Source organism: Palaemon carinicauda, chromosome 24, assembly GCF_036898095.1.
Source record: "Palaemon carinicauda isolate YSFRI2023 chromosome 24, ASM3689809v2, whole genome shotgun sequence".
Lineage (NCBI taxonomy): Eukaryota > Metazoa > Arthropoda > Malacostraca > Decapoda > Palaemonidae > Palaemon > Palaemon carinicauda.
The window spans coordinates 80107052-80133780 of record NC_090748.1 but is presented as its reverse complement, the minus strand read 5'-3'; the positions used below and the strand labels follow the sequence as shown (position 1 = coordinate 80133780).

Here is a 26729-nt window from a genome sequence, read left to right as displayed (position 1 = left end):
GAATAAAACCAGAAAGCTTGAGTTATTAGTGGGGTTGGGAAGTAGGAGCTTCATACTGTAAGTTATTAGTTATCAAGAAAAACTTTCTTTACAAAAATCTTTCTTGCATCTTATATTCCTAAACTTGCACATAAAAGGGAAAGTTTGAGCTGCTCAACACTCCAGATTGCTCAACAGAGAACTATTAAATCAAGTAAGAGCTCTGGAGTTGGGATAAGCAATTAAACCCAAGGCAAAGAAAAAAAGAGACTGACACACACAAACACTCTCTGGAGTTGGAATAAACAATTAAACACTATGCAAAAAAAAAAGACTGACAGACATGTAGGAGCTTCATACTGTAAGTTATTAGTTGTAAAGAAAAACTACTTTCTTTACAAAAATGTTTCTTGCACCATATATTTCTAAACTTGCACACAAAAGGGAAACATTGACCTGCTCAACACACCAGATTGCTCAAAAGAGAACTATTAAACCAAGTGAGAACACACACACACTCTCTCTCCTGCTCAACACACCAGATTGCTCAAAAGAGAACTATTAAACTAAGTGAGAACACACACATACTCTCTCTCTCTGGCTCAACACACAAGATGGCTCAAAAGAGAACTATTAAACCATGTGAGAACACACACACACTTTCCCTCCCTCCATCACATGCTCAAAAGCATCTTCCTTTACTGCACCTTGGTCTGGGACGGATGAGCAATACACCGAGAGTTTGTGATTCAGGTGAGTGGCAAACTTGTCCAGACACGAGGAACCCCACAAAGTCACAAGTCTCTTCGCCACAAGAGGAAGCAAAGACCATTCTGAACCAACTATCAACCCCAGATAGTCGGCAATGATGTTCCACTTCCTGGGGATAAACCTTACAGAGAGGGAGATTGCTTTGGTCATTGACCACTTGTGTATATCTATTGCCAGTTGGCAGAACAGGAGAGAGCCTGCACCTCCTTGTTTGGAGATATAGGTCTCTACCATGGAGTTGCCCCTCATCAGCACCATAGAGTGACCTTTCTGTCTCTGAGAAGTGGAGTAACGGTAGTTGCGCTGTTTTCATTTCCAGAAAATTGATGTGAAAGGGCTTGTTCTCTTCTGACCATAGGCCTGAGATTTTCTCCCAGCCTAGGAGAGTGCCCGACCCATGGCGAGAAGCATAGGAGAACAAAAGGAATCGTGGGGGAGGATCCTGAAGTAGGGGCTCCCACTAACAGGTTCACCTCTCTCAGTCACCAATGAAGGCTTGTCACAACTTCCTGGGGAACCGGCAGCAGGGTTGCAGGGTGGTCGGATGTCTACAATCACTAGTTCTTCAGAGCCTGCTGCACTGAGCGAGGATGAGTTTCTCCTAAGTGGAGGGATGGCCTACAAGTTTCTGCCTAGAGCATGCAGAAAAATTTCTGCTATTTCCTTGTACCTCACCATCCTGTCGGCAGATAGAAAAGCTCTGGCTTGGACTGAGTCTCTCCATGCCTTGATACCTGATGGATTAATGAGGGACGAGGTTGACTCAGTTTGATCCCTAACACCATGCAAAAATCTGGGAGTAGGTCCCTGTGCTTTGACAGAAGAGCTCGGGACTCTGCCAGGAGAAGCCAATCATCCAGGTACCTTAAAAGCCTGAAGTCCATGGCATGTGCTCAGGCTTTGACTAGTGCAAAGATTCTGGTAAAAATCCGAGGTGCTGTTGACAGGCCGAAGCATGGCACCCTTAACTGGAAGATTCGGTCTCAAAAGTGAAAACTTAGGTACTTCCTTGAGGCAGCATGAATGTGGACCTGAAAGTAGGTGTCTTTCATGTCTATGGTTAGGAAGAAATCATTCTTCCTGATGGACTAGAGAACAGTGGCCAGAGTTTCCACTATGAATTTTGTTTGCAGCACAAATTCAAATGGGAAAGGTGTATAATGGGTCTGAAAGCTCCTATCAGCTTCTCTATAAAGAATAGATTGCTGAGGAAGCCTGGTGAGTCAAAGACTTCTTCTACAGCTCCTTTGGCCAACAATTTGGATACCTCTTCTTACTTTACTGGGCCTTTCAAATGAAATAATTGGATCGTCAGTCCTAGCCAGAGGTGGCGGACAGTCTATGAAAGGGACTCGATATCCTCAACAAAGGACTACTATGTCCAAGGGATCGGCACCGAAGTACTGCCACCCAAGCCAAAAACTCTGTAATCATCATCCCACTAGTGTTAAGCTGGGGGACATGCCCTTCCTAGGGGGAGCCTCTGCAAATAGGCTCTCTACATCCGGAGGGATATCCTCTTTAATGAAGGGTGGATCTGGTGGCTTGCCTCCCAGGCTGTTGCAAATCTGTTGGAGGCAGATGTCACCTCTGCTAAGGAACTTGTTTGGAAGGCGAGTTCCTTTGTCGCTGCCAAGGGGGCAAACATTCTTGGGGCTGCCGCACTCCTCATCATAGAAGCTTATCCCAAGCTCTCGACCTTTTCTATGGATGCAGCTACATCCAAAGGAGGGAACAGTGAACTCACCAAATCCGAATATCTCTGGCATAATGCGTCCCTGCGAACTAGCTGCTTAGAACATCTGGCTAAAACTGCTTTGCGTCTTTTTAGAATACAGTCAGCCTGCACTGTATACGTGTTTATACTTTGCGATTTTACTTATATGAAACACAGAGAACTGCAATATCTATTAAATAAAGTCTTGCGGCGTAATGATTTCAAATAGCCCGAGCTCCTTTGCACTGGACTTGCTTTGCAACACTACCCCTTACCTCTCTCTCTCTCCACAAAGCTGGTCCCAGCTCTTGCTGTACACTGTATATCTATTCACTGCTGTAAAAAAAATACAGCTATAATTGAAATCAACTGGATTTTTATTAATCTGGTGTTTGACTTGACTGTATCCAATAATAATGCATGTAAAATTCACATTTTAGTATCCTATTTAGAGATCAAAACATAGCGAATTATAATCTTTCCCAATTTTGCGTTTATGCTTTCCTAATCAGCTGATTAAGGCATGCTACCAAAGGATATTTCATATTTCCTAAAAGAAACAATTACCACTTGATCTTTCATTTTCCAATTAGCACACTAATTTAAAGTTTTATTTCAAATACTTTTCTCCTATTTTATTTAAGGTTGAGTTGAATAGCATATGCATACGTACCTCACAGATAATGATAGTAATGCAAGTGACCGTGAATAATAATAAACACAAGGCACAAGCACTAAGCACTTTAAGGGTATGCTTGGTGAATACGGATATCTAGATCTTAGAGGGAGGAGGGGATACGTCCTCTTAACGTAACAACCAGGAATAAGTGAAGTGTCATGCGATGGCTCCCCACGCCATCATGCACTGTAGTTGCTTAGCGATTGTATTGTGATGCAATCAAATACCTTTTACTTTTGATTGTCTGGTCATCAAAAATGAGACTAGGAGTAACCCATTTAAATTACTGAAGTTTGCATTCACGTAGGAATAAACTATTCTTCTACTTCGAGAAGTCCAACACACAAGGGTCCACTTTTTAACATGACAAAGTAAACATGTGGTTCCAATCAAATTTTCTAATGCATAGGATAAATTAATTCCAAACTACTAATCAATGAATGACATAACTGATCTCTTGGAAAATCTTGCTGAAAGGTATTTAAAGAGCCCAAAATTTTTCTATTGTGAAATCTAGTCATGTAACACCAAACTTAACAGAAATATTGAATCATGATAAAAATCTAAAAATATCTTTCAACCAATAATGGACAAAGCTTGCTAAAATATTACCATCTTAGCAAGTGACTGCTGAGGAGGTCGACTGTTATCAAAATCATGAGGTGGGGAGGTGGATACTGTTGATATAGTACTTCCTGTGGTTGTGCTAGAGCTACTGGACGATACAACTGGAGTGGCAGGAATTTCAACTGGAATAGCTTGTCCATTAGGTAACCTGAAATTTGCATAAACATTAGTTTGATATGGGAACATGGCATTTTGAAAGCATTGAAGAAAGACTGATGGTTAAAAATAACTAAATATGCCTAGAGTAAAATTTGCCCGGAAATATGCAGATGAGAATATATTATACTAGCACTGTCTTATTCATGTGTGATCATTTGGTGCATATAGGGTATATATTTCTATATTTGAGGGAAGGGGCACACCACTGCTAAGTATGTAACCCTGAGACATGATGACTTTATGATCCCCATTGATGAGGTATATTACAGCTAAAAGAAATTCTCAAGCCTAATACGGTAGAGTATAATCAACCAAACTCAACAAAAATTTATTTGAAGCCCAATTTCTCAAAACATGAAATTTTAAGATTGAAATTACAACTACTTTCTTGAAAATTGATTGATTTTTGTCATTTATAAAGTAAAAGATAAGAAATTTACTAGCCTACATTTTGTACATTCACTTTAAAAAAAAATGAATACCTTCTCTACAAAAACTGGCTGCCATTGAAAGTGATTCCTATATTGGTAAAATAATCTATATACCAAGGGACTTCCCCCAATTTGGGGAGGTAGCTGACATAAAGAAAGGGGGGTTGACTTTTCTTCTCGTCTCCTCCCACCCTGAAAAGGGATTCAGCCGAGTCTGGCTGGTACCGCTAGGGTGCCACAGCCCACCCTCTCCTGTTATCCACCACAAATGAAGCTTCATATGCTGAATACCCTACTGCTGCTACCTCAGCAGTTAACAGGGCTACTGGAGAAAGAAACAAGGACTATCGGAACTGCGTCATAATCGCTCGCCATTCTTTCCTATTTCTAGCACGCTCTCTTGCCTCTCTCACAACTATCCTCCTATCACCTAGAGCTTTCTCCACTCCATCCATCCACCCAAAACTTGACCTACCTCTTGTACTTCTCCCATCAACTCTTGCATTCATCACCTTCTTCAGCAGACGGCTATTTTCCATTCTCTCTAAATGGCCAAATAACCTCAACACAAACATATCCACTCTCTGGCTGCTAGTTCATTTCTTACGCCCGTTCCCACCCTCACTACTTTGTTCCTAACACTATCTAATGGAGATACATCAGCCACACTCCTCAGACACTTCATCTCGAACACATTAAATTTCTGTACAACTTTTAGACGATAAAATTATCTTTCAAATGGTTTTTAAAGGAGAGAAATCAATTGAGACAAATAATAAGTAGGAATTTGAAATAATCCCAAAATAACATAGTTTCAATAGGGTTGAGTCGTGACCCTAAATATGTTTTCCTTGATTATGAGGACTCCAGCATGATAGTCAAATGACCTTTTTTTATTCTCTTCTATATCGCCTTTTTTACTTATCTTTAAAACCATTATGGACGTAATGCAAATGATTGTATGATGAAAAAGTTCATCCTCCTTCTTTTCCTATCAGGAGCAGACCCATCAATTCAAAAGAAATGGCTAATGCTAAGTAGGGAAGGTAAGATAAGAGAAGCCTTATCAATTGAAAATTCTCTCCTCTCAACTAATAGTTTGGAAATTAGTTGAAAAAGCATTAAATGCCACCAGCATTCCTTTATTTGTCATTTGTTATCATAAAGCCCCTTAGCAATATTTACAGCCAATATTCAGCCAAATGGTAAACAAAAAAGAAATATAACCTGAGTAGAAGTTGAAGAACAGTGGCACTAGGTGACGGTGGGATGTTACTTGATGCAGTACATAAAGTTGACTGCTGAGATGAAGGCTGAGTTACTCCAGATAATTTAGCGTTCCCTCCACCTAAGTTCACGACTCCCAATGACTGTGTCACTGAAGGTCTGAAAAGGAGCAAAATAATTCAAAGATACTAAATATTCCAGATATTACAGTAAGAACAATTCCCTAAACAACAACAACTTTTTCAATACATATTTATCCAATTATAAGACAAAAAAGTTATGAGAAAATTTCTAACTACACTATGAAAAAGTCTTAACATTTTTCTAAATCAAATAACTGCAGCATTTGGGGCAATTAAGCATTAATGAAAAAGAGGCGTCTTTCTTGGAATCTTTAAACCTCTACCCTTTACACGAAAAGTAGTGTGAAGTAATACATGTGCTTCTAAAAAAGAACCACTGTTCCGGTTATCTCAAATGTACCCGTCATCAACAGAACTTAAACCACCAGGCTTGATACTGCCGCCTTCGAGTAAGAGCTCTGGAAAACGTGTCTGCTGCGCTTTCAAGGCTTATTAAGTCCATGTTCTGTTTAATTCTTCCACTGGGTATTGGACTGGAGAGTTAGATATATAATGAATTCATTATGGTGACAGCATAACTTTTGGGTGTTTGTTTACTTTGTTGGGGATTCACCAGTTCAGCCAGTGTCGCTCTTCCTGCAAGTTTTCCTTATCAGTTATGTCTTTCATACATCATTTGTCATTAATCGATAAGTACTATGTCTAGCAGCATTTTATATCATTCACAAGGTACTTGTTTATGGCTTTAAAAGATTAACCATTACACGACAGCTAGCATCATTAGATGCCATGCCGCTCTTACCGTCTATTGACATATGGGTATTCTGTATTTGACACAAGGCACAAATTCCCAGTTTTTGGGTGTACCTGGTAACAACAGGATTCAATCAAATTGGAAATCCTACAACTATTGTGTACCGTATATGATTATAATACTACTGTACTTTCATCAGTATTAAACACCGAAACACAGCCTGCCTGGAGAGTTATCTACATGTTCACTGCAGACTAATTGCTTCAGATGAGGACTATGTTTTAGAAGCTGAAATTGAATGTGATGAGTGTGACATCTCAACCTTTAAAAAGTAACTTTTATTTTCTCAGTATCCATCAGAAGGGGTAAGATTCTGGCGAAAGCTAGAAACGGTAAATGAAGAATTATCAAGGTTCTGGCAACTGCCATCCAGTGCCCAGTGAAGGTACTAGCAGCACCAAAAGACTTCATTCCAATTCTGGCCTTTGAGCTACAACGATTTCGCATTATACCTAATGATTAGACAAACTGTATGGAAACTGATTTCCTGTAAGATATTGGCATTGATGTAATATTCATCATGAAGATATTTCTAATAAGTTAAGAAATGATAGAAAAATATGCCATACATATGTACGCCATATTTTGATACGGTAGGTAGCGGCACTTTCAGATCAGCTGATCATAACCAAAGGTAAACAAAATTTTCAGTACTTGATTGTGAAATGCTTCCAAAATTGATAAATAGAATACAATAATGCATTTATAGCGCATATGATATCCTATGAAACAAGAAAATGGAATAATGATAGACAGTAAGAAAATATTGACAAAATATAATCCAGATAATTGCCGAATCATAACGTATCAAAATAAATCTACGGAAACTTCACTTTTCTAGTTCGACATACGGCCAACTCGACTTACGACTCATCTCTTGGTCCCTATCTCGGTCGTAAGTCGAGCAATACCTGTATATATACATATATATGTGTATATATATACACACATATATACATATATATATATATATATATATATATATATATATACACACAGGAAGGTTGGGGCATCTGGAATGCCGTACAGTATATTTAATATAAATAGGATGGAGAAATGCCAGCGTAGCATCATACATTTATTTTCCAAATTTTCGAGACTTTGGGTCTCATCATCAGGGCTGTAAAATATACAAAATATACAAATTAAAAAAGACTCAGTATTAATGTTAATATAAATAGAACAACGTAAAAGTTAAATCATTTAAAAAATTAACTAATAAAATATATATATATATATATATATATATATATATATATATATATATATATATATATATATATATAAAATTAAAAAGTGAAGAATGCTTAAGTTTGTACCTATCTCTATGGAGCTAAAAAACTGAGTGACGTCTGGTTTGGAAAGGAGGACGTCAACTATGTTATATATAGAACTGTGGAAGAAGTCTGACCATTTAATGAAGGCACAAGCTGTTTGATTGTCAACGACTTCAAAACAGAGAGAGAATAGTCATTGGGCGCTTGGGTGACAATGCGAAAATCCTTATATGAAAATGATGTTTTACATTTATTACAATGTTCTCGTATGTTGGAAAATTCTTTGGTTTTCAAAGTACATCCCGTACGGTGACTGACTCCGAGATGAGAATCGATTCTGACTTTGAGCAATCTTTTGGTGGCTCCTTTCCAAACCAGAAAATGTCATTCAGTTTTTTAGCTCCATAGAGATAGGTACAAACTTGAGCATTCTTCACTTTTTAATTTTATATATACAGATATATATTTTTTATTAGTTCATTTTTTAAATGATTTAACTTTTACGTTGTTCTATTTATATTAACATTAATACTGAGTCTTTTTTAATTTGTATATTTTGTATATTTTACAGCCCTGATGATGAGACCCAAAGTCTCGAAAATTTGGAAAATAAATGTATGATGCTACGCTGGCTCTTCTCCATCCTATTTATATTAAATTATATATATATATATATATATATATATATATATATTATATAGATATATATATATATATATATATATATTATATATATATATATATATATATATATATATATATATATATATATATATATACTGTAGTTTGTTTGTTCTTCTGTCACTCCTCCCTAGGAACTGGATAATTTATTCTTTGGATATTTCAAGGGCTTAGAAATAGGGACTGCACCAGTCAGAACCTAACAAATACTGCGTAGAATGTCAAGAAATGCAAATAATGACAGTAGGATAACCTTTACTTGTGAAAACAAAGAACAATACTAATATGAAATATTTATCTGACTTGAAGATTATATTATTTTGTAGAAATGATAGTTGTGAAAAAAAGAAAATAAAAAAAAACACAAATCTTTATTTACATGATGGTAATGTTACAAATACTACTAAAACCTATCAAGCTTGATTAGGTTTTGAGCTTCCCGTCTAGCAGATTGCCAGGCTGGTGCATTCCCATTAGGCTACCACAATAACTATCTAATAGTTTGATAAGTCTAATGATTTAGAAAACTCTAAATACTTTTCTTTCGTTAAAAAATACAAATAAAATGTGATTGGCAACCCAGGTTATCAAGAGAATATAGTATTAATTAAGGTCTCACCCATTATTATTAATGATAAACTGCTAGATTTGTAGATAATTAAATTTCATATATGCTATACATGTATGAGTACATTTTCAATATTTTATAAGAATACAGTAATGTAGATCTATTAACACTTCATAAAACATTGTGCCTAACTTAAAAAGAACTATGGCAAAACTTTGAGATAAACTTTGAAAAATTATGGCAGTACCTACCCAGCTGTAATCACTGGAGTTGGTGTAGATATCACTGTACCAGTATTCTGTCCAGCCTCTGAGGCTGAAGTGACATTCAAAGACAAACGACGGGGGTTGCTCTCCGTTTTCAAAGGATCATCTTCTATCTCCTCCACTCTGCAGAAACTAAATTCAACATTAACCAATCAATTAACTGAAAATTCAAAATGAGCTCTAAAAATAATTCTGAGAAGAACCAGAAATAATAAAGCCATCTGTACTCTCTTGGTCTAAAAAAGATAATTCTAATATGCCAGGTAAAATTGCATTTTTTCAAAACAAAGCTCTTTACTTATTTGATAAAGCAATATAAGCAATGGGCCCAATTCTAATGAGAACTATTTATACTTGATTCCAAAGGTTCTACAGTATATTTTCCATTCCTCTTTTTACTAAGTGGTTCACTCTCAGTCCCTGGGCCAGCTGTCTAACAGAGTGAAAACTGACTTGTACTCTGTGAAAAGCATGGTAATGGACTTAAATTCTACATACACATTTGTTGAATAATTACATTGATATAAGAGAGCCTATAATTAATAACAGTATAATATCTTATGTACTATCTGTTAATAAAAAAAAAAGTAGGATGCAAATACTAAAAACTGATCTCCCTATCTGTTATAAGTTTGAAGAGAATTCTATTAAAAAAAAAAAAGTACTGCAATTGATTTCTGGTAATGAAGTCAAGATCTATATATAATTTATTTTAATGTCATAACTATTTCTTGCTGACATATAGCCATGTACATGTACTTTACTTTTTAAAGAAAAGATTTAAATGTAAGTTTTCCAAGCTATACAAACCGGAGTCATTTAAAATATGTGAGAGGGAATATCTTCAGTGAAGTTGGAACAGCCATTAAAATTGTTAATGAGGTAGTTAATGAATGGTGGGTGTCGGCAAGTAGCCCAGCCACTACCCAGTCAAAAAACTCTCAACTTTTGACCCTAAGCTCAGGACAGAGGGGTGGTCGAGGTTCAAACTTTACCTTAAAAGGACTCAGGCTTGCATAGCTGGGAAATATAAAAATTACTTTTTATTTGTTCCTACATGTATACAAACCTTTTGTCCTTTAAAAGAGGAACTCACTTATTGGTGGGTAAGAAGTTCCCCCTTAGAACCAAACTGGTTGGTTCTTTTTCTTCTCTGGAATAGGCCAGCCTCCCTGGTCCCTACAGGAGCAAGGGGGATGACACCAGCAACCTCCTTTCAGCCCATCATATGGATGAGTAGGATGACAGGAACTGGACAGTACTTGGATATGTACCTGGTACAGGAATCTTTTTCACTCAAAGGGGAGATGCAGTCTGGAATTAAACGCTGTACCTGGCACAAGATGGCCAATGGATAGGTATCCATTCCACCATTCTCCCTTTTGTAATGAGAGGAAGAGGGAGAACTACTTAGATACAGTCTAATAAGAATGGCTCAGAAATCAAACTTTCTAACATCGATGTCAGATCCAGTGTATAACTTCATCCCCAAGTTAGTGGAAGAAAAGAAAAAGAAGAGCCCGTCATTCTACCTTTCCTCTAAATGCATTACCAAAATAAGATGAGCTGGACTGACTACACACCACCACAGAGCTAAAAATGAATGCATTAAGGAGCACTTCTAATTTTGGAAATTCTGATTACTATGTTTCTGCCTAGGAGAAAGTCTATATTTCATGTTTCAAACACCATATATTCTTGTGCAAAGGATAACCCCTCGTAAAGGGCAAACCCCAAAATTGCCTTTAGAAAAGGCGTTTTTTTCGTTATGTTTGTTCATTATGATCAACGATGAAACGTACACAAATCGTTTTCAGTTTTAGGCAGTGCTATTTTAGGAAAACATGATACAAAACTGCTCATTTCATTGATTTTGAATTTCTAAGGATAAATTAAGACAACATTAATAATAACAATATTACATAACCAATACTTGGTAAGATATCTTTTGCTATAAAAGCCAACTTATACACAGATGTGTAAATGCGTTCGTTTGTTCATTATGATCAGCGATGGAACAAAGAAAGCATTGGTATCGGTCTTAGGTGTCATGTTTAGAAAAAGCATGATCTAAGCCCCCTGTGGTTGCTGAGGCATAAAAACAATTAGAATAGCACCACCGTATCCCTGGGTGTTACAAGAGGCGACCTAAAGGGACGGAACGAGGGGGCTGGGAAGTTGGGAACGCCCTCTCCTGTATTATATACTCCTGTGAGACATCAAAGAGGTGGAGCTGGGGGAAGAGTGACTGCTCCCTGCACTCTAGTTTTGGGGTGTCTGAATGTGCGTGGATGTAGTACGATAAAGAGCAAAAGATGTGAGATTGGAAGTATGTTTAGGAATAGAAGGATGGATATATTGACTTTGTGTGAGACAAAGATAAAAGGGAAGGGTGAAGTGATGTTTGGTGAAGTAACTGGTAGTGTGTCTGGGATTGAAAGGGGAAGAGCGAGAGAGGGTGTGGCTTTATTGCTGAGTGAATGGATGACAGCTAAAGTAGTGGAATGGAAGGAGATATCATCTAGATTAATGTGGGTAAGGGTTAGGTTGGGTAGGGAATGTTGGGCTTTTGTTAGTGCGTATGTGCCAGGTTGTGAGAAAAGTGAAGAAGAGCGGAATGAGTTCTGGAATAAATTAAGTAGGTGTGTAGAAGGAATCATGTAGTTCTCATGGGTGACTTGAATGCTAGAGTGGGCGCTGCAGAGGTAGAAGGTGTCATTGGGAAGTATGGCATACCAGGTGAAAATGAGAGTAGGGAGAGACTGGTAGATATGTGTTGAGTCAGAGATGGTGTTAAGTTCTAGCTTTTCCAAAAAGAAAGATAAAAACAAGTATACATGGGTAAGAGTGGCCAATGGAAGAGTGGTAGAAAGGGCATTAATGGATTATGTGTTGACAACTAAAAGAATGTTTGGAAGATTGAAAGAAGTGCACATGTTTAGGGGTATGGCTAACGTTATGTCTGATCATTTTATTGGTGGAAGGCAAATTAGTAGTAACAAAAGAGTGGGAGAATAGTGTGGGGAGATGTAAAAGGTTCAGGCTGCTCTGAAACAGTTGCTGATGTTCTGCGAAGCATGTCCAAGGGGCTGTCGAGGTGGAGAAATTGAATCGCTCGCAGAATCAAGCCAACTGGGCATAGAATCGTGGTGATCGCGCGCAGAAGATAAGAGAGAAGCGATCATGTCTCGGAGACCTGCGGGAAGGAGTTCGACGAGCTGACGAGTGACGCTACGAGCTGACGAACAGCGAGCAACACGTTGGCGATTAATGAGCTGGAAATCTGAGGGCTGGCGATTGGCGAACAGGTAAATGATGAGCTGGCAAGCGGCGAAATGGAGATTGGCAAGCTGGCAAGCAGCGAGATGGAGATTAGTGAGCGGAGAGAAGGCAAATGGCAAGCTGGCAAACGTTGAGATGAAGTGTGGCGCACAAGGAAGCAGCGAGATGTAACGTGGCAGGCTGGCAAGCAGCAACCTGGGGCAAAGGGCAAGCTGACAAAGGGAGAGCTAGTGAACGGCATGCTGAAGTGTAACAATCACGAGATGTAGAGTGATCAGGCGCCAAAGAAGAGCCTGCAAGGGCTGGTGAACGACAAGCGAGCAAGTGACGATCATGACCACGGCGTGCGTGTGAGAAAGAACTTCTACTTCGGAGGACATAGGAGAAGGTTTTACCCTCGCCACTCCACTGAAGAGGCTCTTAACAGAACGTCCTTCGAAGGCAGCCATGCTCCCCGGCGACGACCAAACATACATAACATCACATAAAGAGAAGGACTCACCCAAGGGCAGAGGCAAAGTTGCTTCTCTAGGGGAGGCAGCTTTGTCACCAGAATCCCAGGGTTGCCCTGGTGTTAGCTGGTAAATGCTCCTACTCGACCAATGCTCAAAAGAGACAGAGCAAGCAGGAGCTTCGGGAAGAGATCGGGGGCTCAAGAAAGAGGTCTGAGGTTTCTTTATCTTTGAGGAAGATCCCGAATTAGAGAAATCTCTCTTAGACCACTTCTTGTGCCGTCGCCCAAACCTCTCCCACTGGGAGGAAGACAACTCCCAACACTCCTCACAGATGTTACCCTGGTCCCATCGCTGTCCACGGCAGCCAGGACACAACGAACGTGGGTCGGTCTCGGTGGAGGACATGGAGGTACCACAAGTGTCCTTCAGTTCCTGGGCAGGTTTGCATTACGACGGCAGGAAGAAGAAACATGCACACCTGAAAAGAGAAAGAAGCTGAGTTAGCATAATGGCAAAGTCTTTTGCAAGGCAGAGAACGGAGACATCCAATCTCGGCTAAGCCAAAAGAGAAAGTGGTTTAGACACACTGGTGTGTGACTGAATGGGGTAGCTGGCATCCCCCACTACCCGTTGCTAACTAGCGGGTTCAGTAGTTGCCACCTCGCTTAAAAGTCTATTGGATAGTCTTCAAGCTTCGCCGAAAGATAATCGCTATAAATTACGTATGGTTTGCATCGAGTGTCGGAACAATGAAATTTTAAAGAAAAAAGTGAGTTCATTTGATAAGCTTCAACTTCAGAACTTATAAAGAAAAGAATAAATTATGTCCCCTCAAAGAAGTAGCAAGTCACTTCGAGAAGAAGCTTCAATATAAGAAATTTTAGAGAAGAAGTATGTTCCAGGTATGTCACTTCAACTTGATAGCTTTTAAAGAGAAGTTAATTTGCTCAGTTTCAACTTGAGAACTTTAACAGAGAAGTACCATCAATGAGAAGCTTTAGCTTAAGAACTTGTAAAGAGAAGTCCCTAAGGCAAAAAGCTTCAACTACAGAAAGTTTCTCAGAAAGAATCCTCAACCTAAGAACTTATAAGAAGGAAGTCTCCTAGATAAGAAATTTCCATTTTAGTCATCATATCTTGCCGTACCAGTACAGGATTCATTGCTTGGCCGCTTCCACTGGTGTTCAAGAGGTCTTGATCTGTATAGGTGCATCCCAGTTCACATACATTCAACTAGAAAACTTAGAAATAAAAAAAGGCATGTCTCCTAGATAGGAATCTTCAACTTGAACACTTTTAATGAGAAGCAAGCCCCCTGATAATTTTATGAGAAGCAAGCCCCCTGATAATAAGCTTAACCATGAGAACTTTTAAAGAGAAGTAATAAAACTTAAATTTTAGAACTTTAAAAGAGGAATATATCCTAAATAGGAAGCCTGATCTGGCGAACTTATAAAATAAGAAGAAAATCCAATAGGTAGAAAGCTTCAACTTTAGACCTTTAAAAAAGAAATATATCCTAGATAAGCTTCAATTAGAGAACTTTTCAAGAGAAGCAGTAATAAAATGTCATCTTGAGAACCTTTAAAGAGAAGATGTAAGTTTCCAACATAAGAAGCTTTGATTTGAGAACTTGGTAGAGAAGTTTGTCTTCTAAAAAACAAGCTTCAACTAAAGAACTTTCAAAAAGCCTGTGAGAAATTATGCACAATGAATCAAAAATAAAAATTAATCCAGAAATAAATTAAATTCCTTTCTAAAAGTGTATTAATATGTACAAATAGCAGTATGAACTTTAGAACATATATAGGTCAGCTCGCTATTATTATTATCATTACTTGCTAAGCTATAACCCTAGTTGGAAAAGCAGGATGCTATAAGCCTAGGGGCTCCAACAGGGAAAGTAGCTCAGTGAAGAAAGGAAATAAGGGAAAGTAGCCCAGTGAAGGAAACAAGGAAGAATAAAACATTTCAAGAACAGTAACATTAAAATAAATATCTCCTACATAAACTATAAAAACGTTAACAAAACAAGAGGAAGAGAAATAAGATAGAATTGTGTGCTCGAGTGTACCCTCAAGCAAGAGAACGCTAGCCCAAGGCATGGTACAGAGGCTATGACACAACCCAAGACTAGAGAACAATGGTTTGATTTTGGAGTGTCCTTCTCCTAGAAGAACTGCTGAAGAGTCTCTTCTACCCTTACCAAGAGGAAAATGGCCACTGAATAATTACAATGCAGTAACCCCTTGGGTGAAGAAAAATGATATTTTCATAATAAAATAAATTTTTGAATATACTTACCCGCTGGTTATATAAAAGAGCTGAAGTCCCTGACGCCAGGGCAGAAAATTCAAATCTCGCGCTATCGAAGATACGCCAGGTGTACCAACCGCACCCTAGCGGTAGAACAGGTGGAACTACACACCAACTCCAGTTCTTCCATGCCTCATAGCCATACCATAGGTAGTCTCTAGAGGGGAGGAGGGAGGGTGTTAAATTTATATAACCAGCGGGTAAGTATATTCAAAAATTTATTTTATTATGAAAATATCATTTTTAAATATAAAACTTACCCGCTGGTTATATAAAAGAGCTGATTGACACCCCTTGGTGGCGGGTCAGAGACAGCTACATACAGAAAATTCACTTAAGGGTTACATACAATAAACTTAAGCAGTTCTCACCTGATAAGGAAGCTGACAGCAATGATACTCTGCCTCATTTCGTCCGCTATCCTTAAGAGATCCAGTAATCCACTCGGGCTGAAAATCTCTAGGAGCTGTCAAACGGTACAAACACCTATAACATGACAGGACCTCAACCAATACCCTTGTTCCGGGTGCACTCAAGGAACAAATTGACCACCTAGCCAAATCAAAGATTGCGGAAGACTGACGCCCAATCTCCACAAACAACCATAAAAAACGAGTTCCAAGAGATAGAAAAGGGGTATTAGGAAAAAAGGGAACGTAGTGGTAGATCATTCACCTACTATCGCATTAGCAGCTATAAAAGGACCCAACGTAAAAAGGTCCTCATAGCGAGTCTGAACATTCTTCAAATAATGGGATGCAAAAACAGACTTACTTCTCCAAAATGTTGTATCCATCAGACTTTGCAGAGAACGGTTCTGTTTAAAGGCCACTGAAGTCGCTACCGCTCTGACTTCATGTGTCTTGACTTTGAGGAGCCTCTGATCCGACTCATCACACTGAGCATGAGCTTCTCGAATCAACAATCTAACGAAAAAAGACAAGGCATTCTTGGACATGGGCATCGAGGGTTTCCGAACTGCACACCACAGAGCGTCTGAGTTACCTCTCAGATTCTTAGTTCTGTCCACATAACACCGTAGAGCTCTAACTGGACAGAGAACCCTTTCCAATTCATCGCCAGCCAAATCCGAAAGGTTAGAAATCTCGAAGGATTTGGGCCATGGTCGAGAAGGGTTTTCGTTCTTGGCCAGAAACCCCAGTTGCAAAGAACAAATGGCTTTCCCATTCCGAAAACCAATGTTCTTGCTTAAAGCGTGAACTTCACTAACTCTTTTCGCAGTGGCGAGGGTAACTAGAAAAAGGGTTTTCAAGGTTAAGTCCTTAAATGAAGCCGAGTGTAAAGGCTCAAATCTGTCACTCATGAGAAATTTAAGGACAACATCCAAATTCCAGGCGATGGGGGCCGTTTGAATCATCTTGGTCGTATCAAAAGACCTAAGTAAATCTCGTAGATCCTTATTATCAGAAAGGTCTAGGTTCCTGTGTCGAAAAACCGTCGCCAACATACTCCTGTAACCTTTAATAGTTGATGACGAGAAGTTATGCTTAGTTTTAAGGTCCAAGAAAAAATCTGCTATTTGGGAAAGCGATGTACTGGAAGAGGAAATCGCGTTAGTTCTACACCATTCCCTGAACAACTCCCACTTGGACTGATACACCTTGATGGTTGAAGACCTTCTTGCCCTTGCAATTGCCTTGGCTGCCTTCTTCGAAAATCCTCTAGCTCTAGCGAGTTTTTCGATAGTCTGAAGGCAGTCAGACGTAGAGCTCGGAGGTTTTGATGATTTCGGGCCAAGTGAGGTTGTCTGAGAAGATCGGGTCTCATGGGAAGGCTTCTCGGGACATCCACCATCCATTCCAGTACCTCTGGAAACCAGCTCCTTGACGGCCAGAACGGAGCTATCAGTGTCATTCTGGTCTCCTCGTGTGAAACGAACTTCTGAATCACTTTGTAAAGGATCTTGAACGGAGGAAAGGCATAAACCTCCATGTGTGACCAGTTCATCAGAAAAGCGTCTATGTGAAAAGCTTCGGGATCTGGAACCGGAGAGCAGTAACACTCTAGTCGTTTGGTCTTCGCGGTGGCAAAGAGATCCACGAGAGGTCGACCCCATAACCGCCACAGACTCTTGCAGATGTCCGGGTGCAGAATCCATTCTGTGGAGAGAACCTGACCTTTCCTGCTGAGTCTGTCTGCGCTCACATTGTTGACTCCCTGGATGAACCGCGTCAAAAGAGTCACCTTCCTTTCCTCCGCCCAGATGAGGAGCAGTCTTGCAATCTCGAACAGAGGCCAAGAGTGGGTCCCGCCTTGTTTCGCAATATAGGCCAGAGCTGTCGTGCTGTCCGAATTGACTTGGACTACCTTGCCCCTGATCTGCTTTTCGAAGCCGATGAGAGCCAGATGAATAGCTAAAAGCTCTTTTTGATTGATGTGGAGAGAGGTTTGCTCCACCGTCCAAGTCCCCGAAAGTTCCTGCTTCTCTAGAGTGGCTCCCCACCCCGAGTTGGAGGCGTCGCAACACAACACGAGGTTTGGGTTCCTCTGAAGTAAAGACAAGCCTTCTTTCAGTCTGGGCTCGTTGTTCCACCATTGAAGATGAGACTTGATGGAAGTCGAGATGGGAATGCAATCCCTGTCGAGGCTGTCCCCTTTCTTCCAATGGCGGTTGAGATGAAACTGAAGAGGACGCAAGAACAACTTCCCCAGGGTCACGAACTTCTCTAACGACGAGAGAGTCCCCAGAAGGCTCATCCAATCTCTGACGGAGCAAAGATCTCTCTTCAGGAACGTTTGTACTTTTAGGAGGGCTGCTTGGATTCTCACCGACGACGGAAAAGCCCGAAAACTCCGACTGTGAATCTCCATCCCCAAATAAAGAATCTCCTGGGATGGAATGAGTTGTGATTTTTTCGAGCTCACCAGGAGACCCAGTTCTCTGGAGAGATCCAAAGTCATCTTGAGGTCCTTCAAACAACAATCGGCTGAGGAGGCTCTTATCAGCCAATCGTCCAGATACAGAGAGGCCCTGATTCCCCTCGAATGCAGCATGCTTGCCACGTTCAGCATGATCTTGGTGAACAATAGAGGAGCCGTGCAAAGTCCGAAACAAAGAGCCCTGAACTGGAAGACCTTGTTTCCGTCCATGAACCTCAGATAACGTCTGCAGCTGGGATGAATCGGAAGGTGGAAATAGGCATCCTGAAGATCTAAAGAGACCATCCAATCGTCCTTCCTCACAGCTGCCAGAACTGTTTTCTGAGTCTCCATGGTGAACGTCGAGTTTTGGACGTAACCATTGAGCACACTTACGTCCAGAACCGGTCTCCACCCCCCGGAACTCTTGGGTACTAGAAAAAGGCGGTTGTAAAACCCCGGAGACGTAACATCTTGCACTTCCTCTATTGCTCGTTTCTCTAATAAAAGAGACATCTGTAGAAGCATGGCTTGTTTCTTGGGACCCTCTCTGTATTTGGGCGAAAGATCCACTGGATCTGTGACTAAAGGAGGATTGGTCAGGAAGGGGATCTTGTAGCCTTCCTTTAACACCTGGACGGACCAGGGGTCCGCTCCATTCCTCTCCCAAGCCTCCCAAAAGTGAGTCAACCTGGCCCCCACTGCTGTCTGAAGGAGAGGGCAGTCAGACTTTACCTCGGCCGGACTTGCCCCCTCTGCCTCTAGGTTTCCTTCCTTCTGGTTTAAAAGAGCCTCTCCCAGAGGGCTTCCCACGAAAGGACTGAGGACGAAACCCAGAAGAAGATTCCTTAGGTTTTCGAGAGGAGAATGACGGAGGCAAAACTTTCCTAGTCGAATGAGTAACTAAGTCATGTGTGGCCTTCTGAGTGAGAGCAGTTGCCACCTCGCCCACTAATTCCTGAGGAAATAAAGAATTAGACAAAGGTGCGAAAAGAAGGCCTGTCTTCTGATAGGGAGACACTCCTGCGGAGAGGAAGGAGCACATCGTGGCCCTTTTCTTGAGAATTCCAGCTGTAAACAAGGCAGCAAGTTCGTTGGAGCCATCTCTCACACCTTTGTCCAAGCAGGACATCAAATGAACCAAACCACTAGTGTCCGTTTCCGTCATATCAGAGACCCTCTTACTCAAAGCCCCCAAAGCCCAGTCCAAAAAATTAAAAACTTCGAAGGCCCTGAAAAGACCTTTAAGCAAATGGTCGAACTCTGGAATGGACCACCAAATCTTCGTCTTCCTTAAGGCAAGACGACGAGAAGCATCTACCAAACTTGAAAAATCCCCTTGTGCAGAAGAAGGAAAACTCAAGCCCAACACTTCACCAGTCTCATACCACACACTAGATTTAGAGGCTAACCTAGCGGGAGGAAAGGCAAAGGCCGTCTTGCCAAAAGCTTTCTTGGAGTCCAACCAAGAACCCATTAACTTCAAGGCCCGCTTAGAAGATCGAGAAAGAACCATCTTGGTGTAAACTGGAACCTTAGTAGCTTTACCTAAGATGAATTCAGAAGGCGGAGAACGAGGGGCCACAGGGGTAAAAGAATCCGGGAAAATTCCAGTCAAAATAAGCATAAACTTGCGAAGGTCCACAGCATGCTGATAATGCTTCTCCTCCTCATTCTCAGAGACTTCCTCAATAGGATTATCCTCATCCGACTTTTCCTCTGGTTCGTCTTCTGGCAGTGCAGCAACAGCTGCAGCCTGAACCGAAGGAACAACGTCTGGATGGGACTGCCTGTCAAGGCCAACATCTGAGTCAATTTGGTGGGGAGAAGTAGAAGTAGATTGATGCGAAACACGGACATGTAGACGATCATCCTCAACCAACAACTGCTTAGACCGCTTAGAATTCAACTGTTGTTGAACAGAAGAACGCTTGAAATCAGAAGGTAACTGTTGAAGATCGCCGCGAGGTCGCGTAAAGTCCGAGGACTGTTGCTGCGAGCGATCAAAGTAGTCAGGATGTCGCCGCTGTAAACCAATGTTTTGACGCGCCGCGTCCAAAAGTTGTTGCCGCGGGCGATCCACTACTTCAAATTGTTGCCGCGTCTCGTCCACTTGTCGACGCCGATGCTCTTCCCCGCGAACAGAAAACGCAAACTGGTCAACCAAAACTCTCTGACGCGACTCATCAAAATCAACCTGGCGTTGAACACTGTGAATGGGAGACCGCCTAAGTGATAACTCGTCAAGGCCATATACCATCGAACGTTTGTGCGATAACTGGTCTGACATCGAACGCCCAGACACAACGCCAACACCTGGTTGATAAGAATCCATCAACGACGAGAGTTGTTCCTTCATAGACAAAAGCGCAGTCCATTTCGGATCAACAGAACTCCTAGAAGGAAGATTCGCACTAATGTCACCACGCATTTCAGGGGAAGAAAGCCAATCCGATGGAAGAGGAGGTGCATGAATAGTTACAAGGTCCGAATCGGAAGGAATCATATCCGCACGAACACGGTGATCCGAACGTTTGGCCGGAGTGCAAGCGCTGGGAGAACGGAAACGTTCCGGTGAACCCCACGAACTACATCCTGGCCGCACAGGCGATTCCCGACGCTGTGAATCAACATGGGAGCGTTTAAGCGGTCTCGACGCTCGCCGCCAGATCTCACTCCCCGACCCTTCATCAGAAGACGGGGATAACGTATGAACCTCCCCTTTCCTACGATGAGGGTGAACGACCTGAGCTACGGCAACAGGAACGTTCGAGGGGACGTCTGCACGATTGATGATGCTTCTCGTTCCCTTAAGCCGTTCGACATTACTTCTCCCATGGGTTCGAGAGCTCGAAAGAGGTCTAAGGCTAGGTGAACGACAAGATCGTGCCGACGCACCCTCCGCAACACTAAACACATTATCAACACTTGTCACAACACCGAGAGAGTCACGATTCTTCGGTACCACATCAGACACTCGAGTCGACGCACCTTCCGCAACACTAACCACATTATCAACACTTGTCACAACACCGAGAGAGTCACGATTCTTCGGTACCACATCAGACACTGAAACACTTTCCACAGTTCCGATAGGATCACGATTTTTCAATACCTTTAACTCTGAAAAGATAGTATTTCTATCGGCTGCTAAGGACTCAACTTTCTCACCAAGAGACAAAATAGCAGTAAACATGTCCTTCATAGTAGGTTCCTGATCTACCACCACAGGGGAAGGAACAGGATTAGGAACAGGTAAATTAGGTAAGGTTCTATCCACAGATCGGGAAGAACTACGCCTAACTCTATCTCTCTCTAATCTCCTAACATAACGATCGTAAGTAACAAAATCATCATTAGTTAAGGAAAGACACTCATTACACCTATCATCTAAAGAACAAAATTTACCCCTACATTTTACACAAATAGAATGAGGATCAATAGATCCATTAGGAAGTCGTGTACGACAACCCTCACTAACACACCTACGCTGAGCAGGGGAGGAGTCGGCCATTTTAAAGTTAACGTGAGAGACCGACAAGCAAAAAGTAAGGGAAAAAACAATAAAGAAAATCTCAAACAAAAAGATTTCAAGATAAGAACCAAGGAAAATTAATCAACGATAGCTTAAACTCAAAAAAGAACGTTGTACATCACCAAACAACTTCCCAAGAGAGTAAAAACACGAGAGCGAACTTCTGTATGTCAGTCAGCTATGACGGCAGAGAGAAGAACTGGAGTTGGTGTGTAGTTCCACCTGTTCTACCGCTAGGGTGCGGTTGGTACACCTGGCGTATCTTCGATAGCGCGAGATTTGAATTTTCTGCCCTGGCGTCAGGGACTTCAGCTCTTTTATATAACCAGCGGGTAAGTTTTATATTTAAAAATTATTTGGTAATCTCAGTGTTGTCAGATGTATGAGGATAAAGGAGAATATGTAAAGGCCAGTCAAAAGACCCATAACTCTCTAGCGGTAGTATCTCAATGGGTAGCTGGTGCCCTGGTCAACCTACTATCTAGAGTTAGTGGGATCCTCTGTAAGTACTAATATTAGCTGCACAAAAACAATGTTGAGTAGAGGGTTGGGAATTATGAGCTAGACACAGCTTAATTATACTAAAATTGATAACCCACTCTTGAAATGCTACTCATTCTTATTAAAGGGACTTACTGTAATGCATGAACAACATTCTTAAATTATGTTAAAGCAAAAGTAAGAAAATATGAGATAATACCTACAGACCATACGTACCATTACAACAACTGTAAAAAATGTATTCAAGTCTAACCTTGCTGATGATTGAGGCCGGGTGTAATTTGCTTGATTCACACCAGATTGTGTTACACTACGTGTCAAATTAACAGAAGTAGCTGTAGTGGAAGTTCCTGATATATCGTCACGTGAAGTGGAGGATATTGTTTCATCTGAATCAACTGGTGGTAAAACTCTTGGTGTGTTGAGGCTTTCTCCGGCATTGCCTCCAATTACCTGTTGGAAAGGTCTCAATTAAAGGCTAGTCCACTACAATATAGTGCATTATAATGAGCAAGACTAAAAATAAATTAGGGTTGCTGACTATATCCTTGACAATGAACCTTTAAAAGCAAGTACTGTGTTTTTATGAGAAGTTAATCTACATGAAAACACAATGCAGTAATTATGTCTGAGGATATTTATAATATGCAAATTGTGTAGAATTGTAGATCTTTCACGTAGATGCAACCTCTTTCCAATAAACATATCAAGTGGTGTGTAAATGAATAAAAAAAGAGCTTCTTTTTTTCAGAGCGAAAATTTCAGATTTTCCAACCTATCTATGTTGACATTTTTCATTGTCACAACATAACAAATAAAGACAAGGAAAAAATTAAAGACATCACTGTAAAGCCGATTAAATTTCAAATAAAATGAATAAATAAAAAATATATATATTGTAAGAAAAATATTGATCAATTCACCGTTAGATAATGGAGTAAGTCTTGTAATTTTGTTGTAGGTTTTTTACGATAACATTTTATGTATAGAATCGTTAATGCTTTTATATTGTTTTATGAACCACGTAAGAGTACAAAGAATGGGCTTTCTTATCATATATGAGACATGTATACTGTATTGCAATTATTTATATACACAAATTTTTTCCACGAGCATATATTTAAAAAAAAAAAAATAGGTCACACTGCAAATCAGCATGGGCCTGCCACGCATGTGCTGCTACTATCCGTTTTCCTTTAGGCTCCACATGTTTCTCAACCATCTGCCCACAAATGGCATGAGTTTTGTTTTCCTTGAATGACACGCGTATTTACACCAAATTTCTCACGAAAAAAGTTACGTATGACATGACAATTCGCTTCATCGGATCACTTAAGGCAATAAATAATTCCATGTGTCACTGCATTATCGGATCACCAGAGGGTTAATGTACAGTATGTAGAAGGGAATCTCTTAAGAATTAAGCTGATGGGTTTGTTTAGGAATGTATAATTCATGAAGAACCTTTATAAAAAATATGAAAATCTGTCATGTATGTTTTTGTAACACTTACTTATTCCTATGAAAAATTTATTTTGATGAATATGCTAACAATACGCTCTTTTTTTTGTACTTATTAATGAACAATGAAAACTTGAGCCATTGTATTCAAGCGAGTGATAATTACTACTTTGCACCTCTTCAAGGGCAGAGAGGAATATAACAAATAAGCATTTGAAACCATCAGTCCACTTCAACTTCACATTCATCCATCATAATCGAGAAAACAATTACAGTATCTTGACCGAATGTGTAACAATATTGGTAGCAGCCCCAATTGTTGTTCACCAACAGCTGATTTTGTATATTTATAATATTTTTTGCACATCTATGACCAATATGACTTGGTATTAGCCACCACCTTACTTTGGAAGAAGAGAGAGATTAGGACAAAAATATTGGATAGATCAGGCCTTATTCCAAAGTCAGGATCCTTTCATAAACACATGCGCAGTTACATATCGAAATAAAAGTCATGCCTATTAAATCATGAAAATTAACCTTACCTCCGTGACTGAGTGCTGTGACCTCAAAAGAGATGCTCTTCTAAACTGTTCATCGAAAGGATTGAGGCTTATTTCCTGAAAGAGGCCTACTTCCTCACACTGACGCAAGAATCTTGTTGGGGTTGGAGTCTGATCTAGAAAAATTATTTCAAACTGATAAGATCCTCTTTAAAATCTTTAAAAATTTTATAGATTTTTTACTCATGAAAATTTAATACAACAGCATACCAGTTCAGATTAATGTAATAAAACCCTAATAACTTGAAACATTTTCACCAACAGCTACCTTAGATACAAAATCTCATACTGAATAAATAAAAAACCCATATTAAACATAATGAAGGATAAAATAGAATTTTACCTGAAAGTTCTCATACAAATCACCAATCAACTTACAAAATCAAACTCTGATGAATACTTAACAAATATCAAAGGCCAGATAATTATGTATGAACATCCTTTTATGAATACTTGACAAATAGCCAAGGTCTTAAAATAGCTATTTCATTACTGAATTCAATACCTGTACATACCAATGAAAAATCCATGTTTGACTAGAGATGGTGTCTGATGATCCCCATTTACCATGAGTTGCATTTCATGACGCCGACGATGCACCACTAAATGATCTTCATTGGTAAAACTCTGTCAAGAAAGATATTAAAAAATTTACTTTGAGCTCTCCTTTTCAGCCCTTACTGTATTATTATGGTACGTTCATATACACAATTCATCAAAAGTTTAAATAGATTAGTTTAAAAATACAGAATAAATATGTATTGTATTAAAATTGGCTGTACTGTAACTGCCTACCATACACTATATTTTTGGCAGTAGTCAGAGAACAAGTATAACCTATCAAGGAAACAAATTTAGATGAAATTGGAAGCAAAGTTTGGATCAAGGCACAAGAAAAATTATCCAAACAATGGAGACCTTTAAAAATTTCACAATAATAAATTAAAATACTGTTTAGCTTTATAAATATAATACCGTACTCCTGCTACACTCCAGAATATGGATTTTTACATAAAAATAGCCATTAAAAGATAGAATAAGAATGGATTGGTCAACTCAGATAATCATTCTTCACTTGAGAAGGCACAGATGCAGGAAAGTAATCACAAAGGGTCTCCTTCATAAGAGTAAAGTCTTCCAAAGTACTACAGTAGTAGATTGGCCAGGTCCCCAAGAACCTGTTGAGATACTACCGCTGGAGAGTTATTGGGTCCTTTGACTGAACAGACTATACTAAATTGGATCTCTCTCTGATTATGGCTTATTTTTCTTTTGCCTACACAACCCAAAAAGACTGAAGTATTCTTTCCACATTCTCCTCTGTCCTCACACCTGACAACACTGAGATTACCAAAAATTCTTCTTCACCTAAGGGGTTAACTACTGTACTGTAATTGTTCAGTGGCTACTTTCCTCTCGGAAAGGGTAGAAGAGACTCTTTAGCTATGGTAAGCAGCTCTTCTAGGAGGACACTCCAAAATCAAACCACTGTTCTCTAGTCTTGGGTAGTCTTGGGTAGTCCCATAGCCTTTGTACCACAGTCTTCCAGTCTTGGGGTAGTGTTCGCTTGCTTGAGGGTACACTCGGGCATACTATTCTATCTTATTTCTCTTCCTCTTGTTTTTTAAAGTTTCTATAGTTTATATATCAAAGATTAATCTAATGTCTTTACTGTCCACAAAATATTTTAATTGCGTATTACTACTTTAGTAATTTATTTCCTTTGCTTGCTGGGTTATTTTTCCCTGTTGGAGCCTTTGGGATTATAGCATCCTGATTTCCAACTAGGGTTGTAGGCTAGCTAGTATTAATAATGATACTAGTATCAACAGTTATGGAAATATTACTCATAACTTTACATCACCTCCATGACTACAGTTCATTTAAAGTATTTTTAACATTTTCAGGTATAGATAAAGTCAATTTGATATGAAGAAAATACTCAAAGTATTTAGTTATGAATTTGTGTCCAAGATTTATTCACAAAATTTTGGTACGCACAATGTTTGCCTTATATCTAATCTTGATCTGCCTGGAACAGGAAGAGGAGTAATTCAATGATAGTGTTCTATCATGTTTGTGCGTGATTAAAGAATAAGGTGATACTACCTTAAATAAAAACTTTAAAAACATTTGTATATCTAATTTGCTTTAATTATGTCAGATTTATAATTTCATAATGTGGCCAATTACTAATTGAAATGGATTTTAGCAAAGCCACATTATTCTCATAGAATTTAGAAGTTTGATCTAGTAATAGCTTCACCTAATATTAAAAAGTTTACTGAACCTACCTGTTTCCACATAACTTCATACAGTCACATGTAATAACTTTCCTAATTAATATTATGATTAAAATTTACAGCAAATACAACGTTTATATTTTGAGTCTAATACAACCCCAATAATAATTACAACATTCTACGGCCTCCTCAAAAACATCTTCAGTCATAATCC

General features: G+C 39.7%; 1 protein-coding gene across 6 annotated transcripts in view; it reads right to left on the bottom strand.

Annotated features, from left to right (window-relative positions):
- LOC137618170 (cyclic AMP-dependent transcription factor ATF-2-like) overlaps positions 1-26729 on the bottom strand; it is a 150808-nt gene that overhangs the window by 63687 nt on the left and 60392 nt on the right. For 5 of the 6 annotated variants that reach the window (XM_068348225.1, XM_068348230.1, XM_068348227.1 and 2 more), the window contains 6 exons: positions 24788-24899; positions 24255-24388; positions 22502-22701; positions 9265-9411; positions 5591-5749; positions 3759-3921 (listed from right to left, as the gene is read on the bottom strand). In XM_068348225.1, the coding sequence (XP_068204326.1) occupies positions 3759-3921; positions 5591-5749; positions 9265-9411; positions 22502-22701; positions 24255-24388; positions 24788-24899 (915 nt within the window). The remainder of the gene's footprint in view (positions 1-3758; positions 3922-5590; positions 5750-9264; positions 9412-22501; positions 22702-24254; positions 24389-24787; positions 24900-26729) is intronic. The other variant, XM_068348229.1, reaches the window with a different exon arrangement.